The sequence below is a fragment of the Lagenorhynchus albirostris genome, chromosome 16 (genome assembly GCF_949774975.1).
Source record: "Lagenorhynchus albirostris chromosome 16, mLagAlb1.1, whole genome shotgun sequence".
Classification (NCBI taxonomy): Eukaryota; Metazoa; Chordata; class Mammalia; order Artiodactyla; family Delphinidae; genus Lagenorhynchus; species Lagenorhynchus albirostris.
Window position 1 is genome coordinate 58,175,498 of NC_083110.1, and position 12,202 is coordinate 58,187,699.

The window sequence follows — 12,202 nt, forward strand, 5'->3', positions numbered from 1 at the left end:
TTCAGAAGCTTGTTTCCCTATGGGGGAAACAACATTGACTACTGTATAGAAACCTGAAGGCCATCCTATGAACAAAGGAATATGAAAAGTCTGTATCCCTCAGTCTACAAATATTGGGAAAGAAGCTGGAGTAATTGCAAACTGAACCCTTCCTCGCTGGCAAGCAAAGAAAAACATTTGTCGGAAGCCTCATTCTGTTATAGAAAGATCAACTGACATACGTGACTTGTGTTGTTGACAGTGTTGTCTCTGTCAGGCAAGGGAAACTACAAGAAGAACTAATATTCAGGCCTTAATTCTGACCAACAAAGAATGGCTGATGATGTGGAAGTGACAAAACTTGTGGGAAAGTAATAGAATAATCTGAAGGGAAATGCTGGTCTTAATGATGTCTCCTATAAGAACTCTAGGATAGCAGGTTTCAAAAAGTCCAGAGGAAAGCTAGAGACTTTTAAGACCCTAACATGGAGAAGTGACATTGTTGGAACACCAATATATGTCAATATTAAGTGCACTGCTTACCCAACCTTGTAGAGGTATTTACTCCTCTTACAGATGAGGCAACAGGTTCAGAGAGGCCAAATTCCTGGGAAGTTAGGAAGCTGGGATTCAAACCCAGGTCTGTCTCACTCTAAACCCCATGGTCTTTCCTATGACACTTCCTCAGCTCAAAAGTAGTGGTGGGGCACAGTGGTTAAGAATCCGCCTGCCAATGCAGGGGACACAGGTCCGAGCCCTGGTCCTGGAAGATCCCACATGCTGCAGAGCAACTAAGCTCACGAGCCACAACTACTGAGACCGTGAGCCACAACTACAGAGCCTGCATGCTACAACTATTGAGCCCATGAGCCACAACTACTGAAGCCCATGCATGCATCTAGAGCCCATGCTCCTTAAGAAGAGAAGCCACCGCAATGATAAGCCAGTGCACCGCCACGAAGAGTAGAGAAAGCCCGCGCGCAGCAGCGAAGACCCAACGCTGCCAAAAAAACCCAGAAAGAATGCCCCAGGGCTCAGTGCTTGTCAACTTCTTTTCTCCACATTCAATCGTGGGGTGATGTCCACTGTCGAAACTTTAAATACCATCCATCACTCTGACTTTATGTACAACTACCCCTCATCTCTTCTAGGTTCTTATACCAATGCCCACACCCCACCACCCACATCCCACACCCAATCCCTCAGCAAGTCTTGTTGCTTCTGTCTTTCAAATCTATCTGGAATGTGACTACTTCTCCCACCCTCACCCACTACCACTCAAGTCTAAGCCACCATCTATTGGACTACTGGTCTCCCTCCTTCATTCTAGTCCCATACTCTCTACCCTTTACTCTCCACACAGCAGCCAAATGGATACTTTTAATACATGTCATATCATTTTCACTCCACTGCCCAAAACCCTCAAATGGATCTCCATCTCATTCAGCATAAAATCCAAAGTTCTTACTTTTTCTCACCTACCTAACTAACCTTGCTGGTCCTCAAATATACCAAACGCATTTGTATCAGACCTTTACACTACTGGTGCCTCCACCTGGAATGCTCTTCCCTCAGATATCCACATAACTCACCCCCTCACTTTTTTCAAGTCACTGTTCAAATGTTACCTCATCAGAGAAGACTTCCCTGACTGCTACACAGAAAACATTTGTCACTCTCTATACTCTTACTACTTTATTTTTCTCTGTAGCACTTATCACCAACTGACATATTATACAACCATTTGATTTTTGTCTTCAAATAGGGACACTGATTTCTAGAATAGGCCCTCCCTATTTATTGGTGAGTGAATGGAGCGAATTTATGGTGCCTCTCTTCTGGGCCAGCAGTAGTGCTAGGCCTGGGTACAGAAACAGAGATAATCATTAGGTTGGAAATCAGTGAAACAAACAATGAAGAGGTTTCTTAAGTAGAGACAGATGAGGCTATAGCAACTAACAATAAACTTTGAGTCAGTTAAAATCTCCAGGACAACACTGGGAATTGTTGGAGCTGACTGATGAGTACATGGGGATTCATTATACTATTTTCTCCACTATATATGTTTGAAACTTTCTATGATAAAGGTTTTTCTTTTTTTAAATCTTCAGATAAACTACAGCTTCCCTGGTGGTGCAGTGGTTAAGAATCCACCTGCCAGTGCAGGGGACATGGGTTCAAGCCCTGGTCCGGGAAGATCCCACATGCCGCAGAGCAACTAAGCACATGCGCCACAACTACTGAAGCCTGTGCACCTAGAGCCCGTGCTCCACAAGAGAAGCCACTGCAATGAGAAGCCTGTGCACTGCAACGAAGAGTAGCCCCCACTTGCTGCAACTAGAGAAAGCCTGCCTGCAGCAACGAAGACCCAATGCAGCCAAAAATAAACAAATAAATAAATAAATAGAAAGAAATTACAGCTCAGAATCTCATAATTAGAATAGCTCAACCCCTTGGGCTTCCCTGGTGGCGCAGTGGTTAAGAATCGTCCTGCCAATGCAGGGGACATGGGTTCGAGCCCTGGTCCGGGAAGATCCCACATGCTCTGGAGCAACTAAGCCTGCGTGCCACAACTACTGTGCCTGCGCTCTTGAACCTGTGAGCCACAACTACTGAAGCCCATGTGCCACAACTACTGAACCTTGCGTGCCTAGAGTCTGTGCTCCGCAACAAGAGAAGCCACCGCAATGAGAAGCCCTCGCACCGCAACGAAGAGTAGCCCCCGCTTGCTGCAACTAGAGAAAGCCTGCGTGCAGCAACGGAAGACCCAACGCAGCCAATAAATAAATAAATAAAATAAAATAAAATAAAAAAGAATAGCTCAAGCCCTAGGGTTGCTTTTAGAGACATTTTGGAGACTAGAAGTGTTCATGCCAATTTCAGCTGTTGGTTTATGAGCACTTTGAAAGGACAGTTGTAATCAATGGTAACTAGCACAGGTTCACTAAGTTGTAGTACACCAATCTAACCTCATTCCATTTTAATTTAACGGTTTTGGGTCTGATTTACCAGGGGAAGGTAGTAGACAATATCCCTGGATTTTGACAAATTATTTGGAGGCCCACAGTGCAGTGGAAAGGCCTGCTTTGTTTTATACAAATTTAGGGGAAAGAGCTTTGTCCTAGAGTTAAGAGACTGGGTTTGATTCTCACTCTGTCCCTTTCTAGCTGTGTATTTGGTTGTGTTAATTCACCTCTCTGAGCCTTAATTTCTTTATCAGTAAAGGTAATATTTACCTCCTAGTGCTGCTGGGAGGAAGAATAAGAATTTATACTAAAGTATCTTAACACAGTATCTGGCACATTCCATTTGCAGGCAACATGAAGAGGGGGAAGTGACAGGAAATAGCCCAAATCAAGGGCCATAATAGTCTCCCTTTATGCAGAGCTACTGCAGGCCTGTAATTCCATTATTAAGGTCAGGGGCAAGTTGCAGGAAAGATCTGAAACAACAGCCTGTGTTCTACCTCGGTGAGCCGAAGGGAGGACGCCTGCAAGAATGGAGATTACTCATGGCACCTCCTAAAAAAAAATTCTACCAACCAGAAATGTCCAGCCTCGGAGTTCAGCACCTTGTGAAATTCTGTACTGACCTTGCTGCCACTAGAAGGGTCGAAGCGGACATTGGAAACTGTATAAAAGGCAATTTCCTACATCGGAGGAAGTATTAACTATTAATTTTGGATGCCTTTTCCATTCTAATATTCCAAATCTCCGTGATCGATGAACAAGGCCTGAGTCCCCCAAATAAACAACTCATTTCTCTTACGCGGCGCAGACCTGAGTTCAGGTCTGAAAGTCTGGCCAGCTGTTAACCTGCCATTTATAGAACAAGTTTTAGGTACAGATTGTCGCTTCCAGGGAAGACTGATTAAGAGAAGATTACGGAGTCTCCTCGCGGCTCCAGAGAGGCCACCAGATGGCACTCTGGAACCGACTGCAAGATCAACTTCCTCCCTCTTCCCCTAAGTCTTCCCGGCAGCGGGGCCCCGCTCCGGGCGGGGGGCCAGAGGGCTGAGGCAAACCAGCCTCCCCTTGGGGTTCCCCGGCTTCAGAAGTGGCCAAGTATTAGGCGCACCATAAAGCCGAGCAGCAGCGGGGGCTGCCAGCCGGCTGGGACATGCCTGGGTGGGTGAGGAGACTGGAGCCGGGTCCTTCGACTGGGGAATGGCACTCGGTCAGCGGATCCCGCAGCGGACTGGTCCCCAGGCCAGAGCCAGCGCCTGAGAGTCATTCTCACTCCCGCTTCCCGCGCTGCGCAAATATTTCTCCTCTGAGGGGCTGCCTGAGCCACTCCTGATTGGCTGTGCGAGTCCGGGACTTAAACTTTCAGCCAATAAAAAAGGGCATGGCGAGTGACGCACGGAAACGTCACGGGAATTCCCCCCTCCTGGGGGCCGAAAAGGGGCTTTCCCGACTGGAGTCCGGGTGGTTGGAGAGGTGCCGCGACCCGTCCGAGGTGGGTCGGGCAAGGAGAGTATCCGGAACCGGAGCCGCCGCCGCGGTGAGTGGCTGGGTTCAGACCCCTGGGTGGCGGGACGCCGGGAAGGGCAGGAGGAGGGCCCTTAGCTGACCGAGCCCCAGAGCTTAAGAGCGGCATCTGCACACTCCAGAGAGCACGCACACGAACAAGACACGCGGATACACATCAATATCCCTGTACAAAGACGCGGGCCGTACGTACATCTACACATATACCGGCGGGTGCAAAGGGTCGTCCATGCACTCAGACTCACACACACATGCACACGCAAAACACACTCACCCGTGCACAGGTGCCTGGACCCCATACCCTTCACGCAGAAACTCAAAGATATGTTCACCTGTGCCCTTACATACATGCTCAGACATGTGTCCACACTGATTAAAGGACGCTCACCTGTACACGCATGTTCACACCATGCACACACAAGCACATGGGCCGAAACACACTTGTACACCTGTGATGCAGACACATACATGCATTACACACGGCTATGGGACTGGGGGGGGCGTGGGCCCCCAAAGCAGGTGCGGTGTGGGAATCAACAGCTGTACAGATGTTTCGGGGAGAGGGAATAGAGGAACCCATCCCAAGGAGGAGACACCTTTCCTCCCGCCGCCCCGTGGCCCCAGAGACCGGTTCTCGGGGCAGAACCCCGGGGCCCCCGACTGGGAAGAGCCCCCGCCTACAGCCCTTCGGGGAGGAGGCCTCCTTACAGTAGGAATATCCCCCCAAAACCCCCCGGGGTGAATCAGCCGTGGCCTCTCTCGGAGTAGAAAATCCCGAGGTTGCTCCAGGACGGGGGAGGGGAAGGGGACGGGAGGCGGGCCTGGCCCCGGACTAGTAGCCTCCCCCGGCCTTGAAAGACCCTCCAGGCCCTGGCGCCTGCCCTGGAGGGAGGAGGTGGCCCCCAACCCCGCGGGGCCTTCTCTGGGTCTCGCCGCTCCTCTGCTTGTAGAGGTGCTGCGGGCGCCCGCAGGCCAGCGAGAAGACCTCGCGCCCCTCCCGCCTCGGGGGAGTGGCCAGTGGCGTCATTTCCAGGCACGCCCCCTCCGGCCCCGCCTCCCCGTGGTATTTTCGGGACTTTCCTAAGCTGTTCTAACTTTCCTGCCCCTTCCCCGGCCCGGCCCAGCCCAGCTCCAGATTTCGCCCTCCACCGGATCTTGCCCGCCACACCCGGACGGGTACCTGGAGGAGATCGGACCCTCCCCCAAATTTGGGCCCCCCTCTTCCCCCAACTCCCGTCCTGATCTGTCTCTCCCTACCCCCGCCACTCCTCCCCACCTAAGGCGGGCGCCTGAAACTCTGGGGAACAGGACCCGCCGAAGCCACCGGACAGAGCCGGGCCTAGCCCAGAGACATGGACAGTTGCTACGACCCAGTGAGTCACGCCGCCTGGCCCCAAAGCCGGCCGTCTGCCCCCCCGTGCCTGTCTGCTTGTCTGCCCATCTTTCGGAGTGCCATCTACTCCCCGACACCTGTAATGTCCTCAGATTATCTCACCCTGCCTGTCAGTCAGTCTGTCTACAAACTGCTTACAGTAGGAGCTTTCATATGGGCCTGGGGAGGAGAGGGAGTCATTACTGAGGGCTTACAGAGCTGAGAGGTGGAGGGCTCTGGGGGTGGCTCAGAATCAGCTGCCACCCCAGTCTGTCTCCAAACCAGGGTCTGGATGGCATCATTGAATATGATGATTTCAAATTCAACCCGTCCATGGTGGGACCCAAGGAACCAGCCCCAGAGACAGGTTAGTAAGTCCCCTGACCTCCCCTTGTCTTGGAGGGAGGGGAAGGGAGGAGTATGTGCCCTCTGCCTTGGGAGTGGGCTCAGAGATCCTGGCTCAGCAAGGCCCCTCTGTCCCCAGCTGATGGCCCCTACCTGGTGATCGTGGAACAGCCTAAGCAGGTGAGCGAGTGGAAGGGATAGTGTGGGATGGCTTCAGCTTTGGGGGCGAGTGGGGTAGTTGCAGCTGGGTGGCCACAGGGAGGGTAACTGACACAGACCCACTTAGGGTTGGGATGGTTAGCTGCTGATGATCACAGTGGTGTGGTTGTGATTCAGGATACACACATCCAGTCATTATGGTCACTGCTGGCTGGGGGGCATGGGGGGCTGGTGTCTGTCCTGGTCACAATGTCATTGTGCCCTGGCACCTTCAGCGAGGCTTCCGATTTCGATATGGCTGTGAAGGCCCTTCCCACGGAGGGCTGCCAGGTGCCTCCAGCGAGAAGGGTCGGAAGACGTATCCCACTGTCAAGGTGAGCCAGGATAGTGCTGGAGGGTGGGCTAGTGGACAGTGTATTCATGGGCATTACTGACAGTCCTCACCCCTCACAGATCTGTAACTACGAGGGACCGGCCAAGATAGAGGTGGACCTGGTAACACACAGTGACCCGCCTCGTGCTCACGCCCACAGTTTGGTGGGCAAGCAATGCTCGGAGCTGGGGGTCTGCGCAGTGTCTGTGGGGCCCAAGGATATGACTGCCCAGTAGGTGCCCCCTACCCCTGGTCTCCACTGGCGTGCCCCCTCATTGCTTGCCAGTTCTAGGCCCCAGCCCACCTCTGTGAGCTTAGCATCTGACCAAGGGGAGAGACCCTGGTTGGCCCTAGAACCCAAGGCCCCAAGTGAAAACTAGAAAAGCTTCCTAGAGGAAGTAGAGCTGAGCTGAGCCCTGGCAGTGGGGAGGGTGCCTCAGGAGGAAAGAACTGCCTGCAAGGCCTCTGACTCCTCCCCTCCCCTACCCAGATTTAACAACCTGGGTGTCCTGCATGTGACCAAGAAGAACATGATGGAGATTATGATACAAAAACTTCAGAGACAGCGGCTTCGCTCCAGGCCCCAGGGCCTTACGGGTATGGAGGACATGGAGGGAGTCATGGGAGGTGGTCATGGAAGGAGTAGAGAAGGAGAAGGACTCCAGGGGTCACATGTGTGCCCGCTGCCCAGAGGCCGAGCGTCGGGAGCTGGAGCAGGAGGCCAAGGAACTAAAGAAGGTGATGGATCTGAGCATTGTGCGGCTGCGCTTTTCTGCCTTCCTTCGAGCCAGTGATGGCTCCTTCTCTCTGCCCCTGAAGCCAGTTATCTCTCAACCCATCCATGACAGCAGTGAGTATCCTGATCACCTGGGGCCTGGGTGCCAGAGGGAGCATGGAGGGCAACCTTGAACTGTGGAGTCAGATAGGCCTGGGTTTGAACTTGGCCCCACCATGTATGAGCTGAGTGATCTTGAGCAAGTCACTTCCCCTCTCTGAGTATGGCTTCCATCTTGAGTAGATGAAGATACTAGCAGTTCCTGTACCTCTTGGGGTTGTTCAGATAATACAAAGCCCCTGGCTCCATAATTGGGACCATGGCTATTATATCCTCTCAAGTAATTGATATCCCATCTCCATAGAGTCTCCTGGAGCCTCAAACCTGAAGATTTCTCGAATGGACAAGACAGCTGGCTCTGTGCGGGGTGGAGATGAGGTTTATCTGCTTTGTGACAAGGTGCAGAAAGGTGAGGCTGGAGCCTAGGCTGGGAGCTAGGGATGTTGGGTATCAAGCTTGGGGACCGGGACAGCTCCAGGACAAATGGCCCTGGAGATTCTACTAGGAGCTGTGGCCAAACTTCAATTTCCCCTGTAGATGACATTGAGGTTCGGTTCTACGAGGATGATGAGAATGGATGGCAGGCCTTCGGGGACTTCTCTCCCACAGATGTTCACAAACAGGTACCCTAGGGCCAGGGCTGGGCCTGGGCCGAAACTAGGCCAAGGCCTTAATACACCTTATGTTCTCTTTCCCCCTAGTATGCCATTGTGTTCCGGACACCTCCCTATCACAAGATGAAGATTGAGCGTCCTGTAACTGTGTTCCTGCAACTGAAACGCAAGCGTGGGGGGGATGTCTCTGACTCCAAACAGTTCACCTATTATCCTCTGGTGGAAGGTGGAGCTGGGCTGAAGATCCCACGGGGGCTGGAGGGGGGGGGGCTTGGCTGGAGGGTCCCAAGAACTAGATCAGGGGACCCATGAGTCAAATCAGGAGTAGGGAAGGTCCCAGTAAGAGGTGACCCTAGGAGCCAGCCTGAGGGCTTTCAGGGGAAAGGCCATTACCAAACATGGGACAGGGCTCTTGAGGCAAGGCGTGAGTTGGGGTTTTAATATCTCATTTGCCTCTCCCCCCAGACAAGGAGGAGGTGCAGCGGAAGCGGAGGAAAGCCTTGCCCACCTTCTCCCAGCCCTTTGGGGGTGGCTCCCACATGGGTGGAGGCTCTGGGGGCTCGGCTGGGGGTTATGGAGGAGCTGGAGGAGGAGGTGAGTGCTGGTGGCACGAAGGGGAATGGATGAGGGAGGGGTAAAGGGGAGAAAAGTTGTGGGGGAAGAAATCTGGAAGAGTCCTCCTGGTGCCCCCTCCCCACAGTCCTGCCTGTGTCCACAGGTGGCAGCCTCGGCTTTTTCTCCTCCTCCTTGGCCTACAGCCCCTACCAGTCCGGTGCGGCCCCAATGGGCTGCTACCCGGGAGGCGGGGGCGGGGCGCAGATGGCCTCCGAGGCGCCTAGCGTGGATGCTGGGGAGGAAGCAGCAGAGCTGAGCGCCCCCTCCGGGACCCTCCAACGCGAACAGGCCCCGGAGCTGCTGCATCGAGGTACGGCCTCGGGAATCCGGGCGGTCGGGACGCTGCGGGTGGGGACCTAGCCCATGCCCACACCCCCTGTCGCCCCCAGCCCGGGAATACAACGCGCGCCTGTTCGGCCTGGCGCAGCGCAGCGCCAGAGCCTTGCTCGACTACGGCGTCACGGCAGACGCGCGCGCGCTGCTGGCAGGACAGCGCCACCTGCTGACCGCGCAGGACGAGAACGGAGACACGTAGGTGGGAGGGCGGGCGGCCGGGCGGGCGGGGTCCTGGGCTTGGCGCGGTGGAAGGTCGTGGGGGGGGCGGGGCGGGAAAGGGACTTAAAAAGAGCCAGGGCTCTGGAGTTGGACAGACCCGGTTTCAAGCCTGGCCTCGTTATGCTCTAGTTCTGTCCAAGATACTTAATCTCTGCACACTTCAGTTTTAAAGGGGCACAATAATAGTACATACTTAGAGCAAAAGGTGCTCGGAAGTATTAAGTTCAGGTGCAGCGATGTCCTTGGAGACGTCTGGGCTGGGCGGGGCCGAGGGAGAGAGATTGTGGAGGTGGTGGGGTTTTGAGAGTGAAGGATGCTGCGTTGCTGGGCTCACTAGGCCAGAGTCTTACTCCCCAACCCCCAGGCCGCTGCATTTGGCCATCATCCACGGGCAGACCAGCGTCATTGAGCAAATAGCCCACGTCATCTACCACGCCCCGCACCTCGGCGTTGTTAATCTCACCAACCACCTGCACCAGGTGAGGGGCATCTATTGGTGAGGGGGTAGGGGTTGGAAGTCAGGTGGGTCTAGGCCAGGAGCAGGCCTGGCTCACTCTGCCTGCCTCCCCAGACGCCCCTGCATCTGGCAGTGATCACCGGGCAGACCAGCGTGGTGAGCTTCCTGCTGCAGGTGGGCGCAGATCCAGCACTGCTGGATCGGCATGGAGACTCAGCCGTGCACCTGGCACTCCGGGCACGTGCCAGTGCCCCTGACGTGCTGCGCACCCTTCTGCGGAGTGGAGTTCCCAGCATGCCCCAACTGTTGCACTTGCCAGACTTTGAAGGTGAGTTCATCACCTGGACCAGCGGGCAAGGGTGGGGACCAGAGAGGGTACCTGGTGAGTGCCTGTAGTGGACATGAGGCATCGAGGTCAGATGGTCAGGGGGTCACACTGGGGGCACAGCTGCAGGCTGAGCATGCTGTGTCACTAGGACTGTACCCTGTACACCTGGCGGTCCGTGCCCGAAGCCCCGAGTGCCTGGATCTGCTGGTGGACAACGGAGCTGAAGTGGAGGCTGCAGAGCGGCAGGGGGGCCGAACAGCCCTGCATCTAGCCACAGAAATGGAGGAGCTGGGGTTGGTCACCCATCTGGTCACCAAGGTGGGACTGAGGATTGTGGAAGGCATGGAGCCAAGGGTGTGGAGGGACTAGGGATGGGGAGGGTGTGGCGGAGGGACAGCCAATCAGTTGGTGCTGTGATCAACCACTCCTTTGCACCCCACAGCTCCGGGCCAATGTGAATGCCCGTACCTTTGCGGGAAACACGCCCCTACACCTGGCAGCTGGACTGGGATCCCCGACCCTCACCCGCCTCCTTCTGAAGGCCGGTCAGTCTCACTCTCAGGGGCATATGAACAGGGCTGGGGGGAAGGAAAGCGGGGCCTCCCAGTCCCCCCACTTTGCATCCTTAATGTGGGCTCCTGTTGTACTTCTCCATGACTATCCCCTCACCCAGGTGCCGACATCCATGCAGAGAACGAGGAGCCCTTGTGCCCACTGCCTTCGCCCCCCACCTCTGGTAGTGACTCAGATTCTGAGGGCCCTGAGAGGGACACCCGAGGCAGCTTTCGGGGCCACACACCTCTTGACCTCACTCGCAGCAGCAAGGTGAGGCCAGGCTGGGACTAGAAGTACCAGGGGATGGGGCAGCTGGGCTTATAGATGGGTCCTGAGTATCTGGTACCTGGGCTTAAGGACTGTGATGGGAGGTAGTCAAGGCTGAGGCTGTCTCCCCAGGTGAAGACCTTGCTGCTAAATGCTGCTCAGGACACCATGGCGCCCCCCCTGACCCCACCTAGCCCTGCAGGTGAGATCTCCCCACCCATTGCCAGATGCCAGACCCCAGACCCCTGCTCACAGAGGTCTCTTCTCCTTCAGGGCCACTCAAGGAGGTCTCCCTTCCTCCATCCCTGTCCTCCGTCCATTGCCCCCCAGTGGCCCTTCCTGCCTTATCTATCAGGTTACCATGCGAGAAAGGTGGCATTCAGCTGTGTTTTTGCCCATCTCTGGGGGGTAACTAACATGGTATGTGTGTGTCCCCCTCAGGGCCAGAGATGCCACTCGAGGATACAGTCCTACAGAACCTGGAGCATCTGCTAGACGGGCCAGGAGCCCAGGGCAGCTGGGCAGAGCTGGCAGAACGGCTGGGTCTGCGCAGTCTGGTGGACACATATCGAAAGACGGCCTCACCCAGCGGCAGTCTCCTACGCAGTTACAAGGTCAGTCGGTCCCCGTCCCGTGCTCCATGCCCCAGCCTCAGGTCTCTGGTGCTTCTCTGCGGACACCACACCCTAACCATGACTCAAGCCTCCTGCCTTGTCCTTCTCCTCAGCTGGCTGGTGGGGACTTGGCGGGCCTGCTGGATGCCCTGTCTGACATGGGCCTGGACGAGGGAGTGAGGCTGCTGAGAGGTCCTGAGACCCGAGAAAAGCTGCCTAGCACAGGTAAAGGGGCCCTACCTCAAAGGTGGATCTGGGCTTGGAGGGTGGGAGGCTTGAGGCCTTGACTCTTCCCTATGTCCTTCCCCGTGTCCACTCCCCCAGCAGAGGTGAAGGAGGACAGTGCATACGGGAGCCAGTCGGTGGAACAGGAAGCAGAGAAGCTGGGTCCCCCTCCTGAGCCACCAGGAGGGCTCTGCCACGGACATCCCCAGCCTCAGGTGCACTGAACTGCTGCCCACCCACCAGCCCCCTTCCTGGGCCCCTCTGTACAGTGTCCCCACCTATTCCAGTTCTTATTTAACACCCCGTGCCCACCCTTCAGTTGGGGCAAATAAAAGATTCTCATGAGAAAGGGAGGGGGTGTGGCCTCCTCCCCAACTTAGAGCAGCCCCTGATGTGTGTGACTATTGTTCCTGGGAACC

The 12,202-nt window shown here is 55.3% G+C and overlaps 1 protein-coding gene across 6 annotated transcripts; it reads left to right on the forward strand.

Annotated features, from left to right (window-relative positions):
* Positions 1–3,879: 3,879 nt before the first annotated feature.
* On the forward strand, positions 3,880–12,170 carry NFKB2 (nuclear factor kappa B subunit 2). 6 transcript variants are annotated; one of them, XM_060126379.1, is made up of 23 exons: positions 3,880–4,482; positions 5,751–5,842; positions 6,127–6,208; positions 6,326–6,366; positions 6,621–6,719; positions 6,799–6,950; positions 7,209–7,315; positions 7,410–7,568; positions 7,858–7,962; positions 8,091–8,176; positions 8,255–8,393; positions 8,633–8,761; positions 8,886–9,092; positions 9,172–9,313; positions 9,702–9,816; positions 9,909–10,122; positions 10,271–10,440; positions 10,565–10,667; positions 10,796–10,947; positions 11,077–11,146; positions 11,386–11,558; positions 11,672–11,783; positions 11,883–12,170. In XM_060126379.1, the coding sequence occupies exons 2-23, from the start codon at positions 5,822–5,824 to the stop codon at positions 12,005–12,007; spliced, it is 2,703 nt and encodes a 900-aa protein (XP_059982362.1). In that variant the 5' UTR covers positions 3,880–4,482; positions 5,751–5,821; the 3' UTR covers positions 12,008–12,170. The 6 variants fall into 6 exon arrangements, 5 of the variants coding, with proteins under 5 accessions (XP_059982362.1, XP_059982361.1, XP_059982363.1 ...); XM_060126378.1 differs by lacking the exon at positions 3,880–4,482 and having other exon boundaries at positions 5,556–5,842; XM_060126380.1 differs by lacking the exon at positions 3,880–4,482 and having other exon boundaries at positions 5,558–5,842; positions 11,886–12,170.
* Positions 12,171–12,202: the final 32 nt, after the last annotated feature.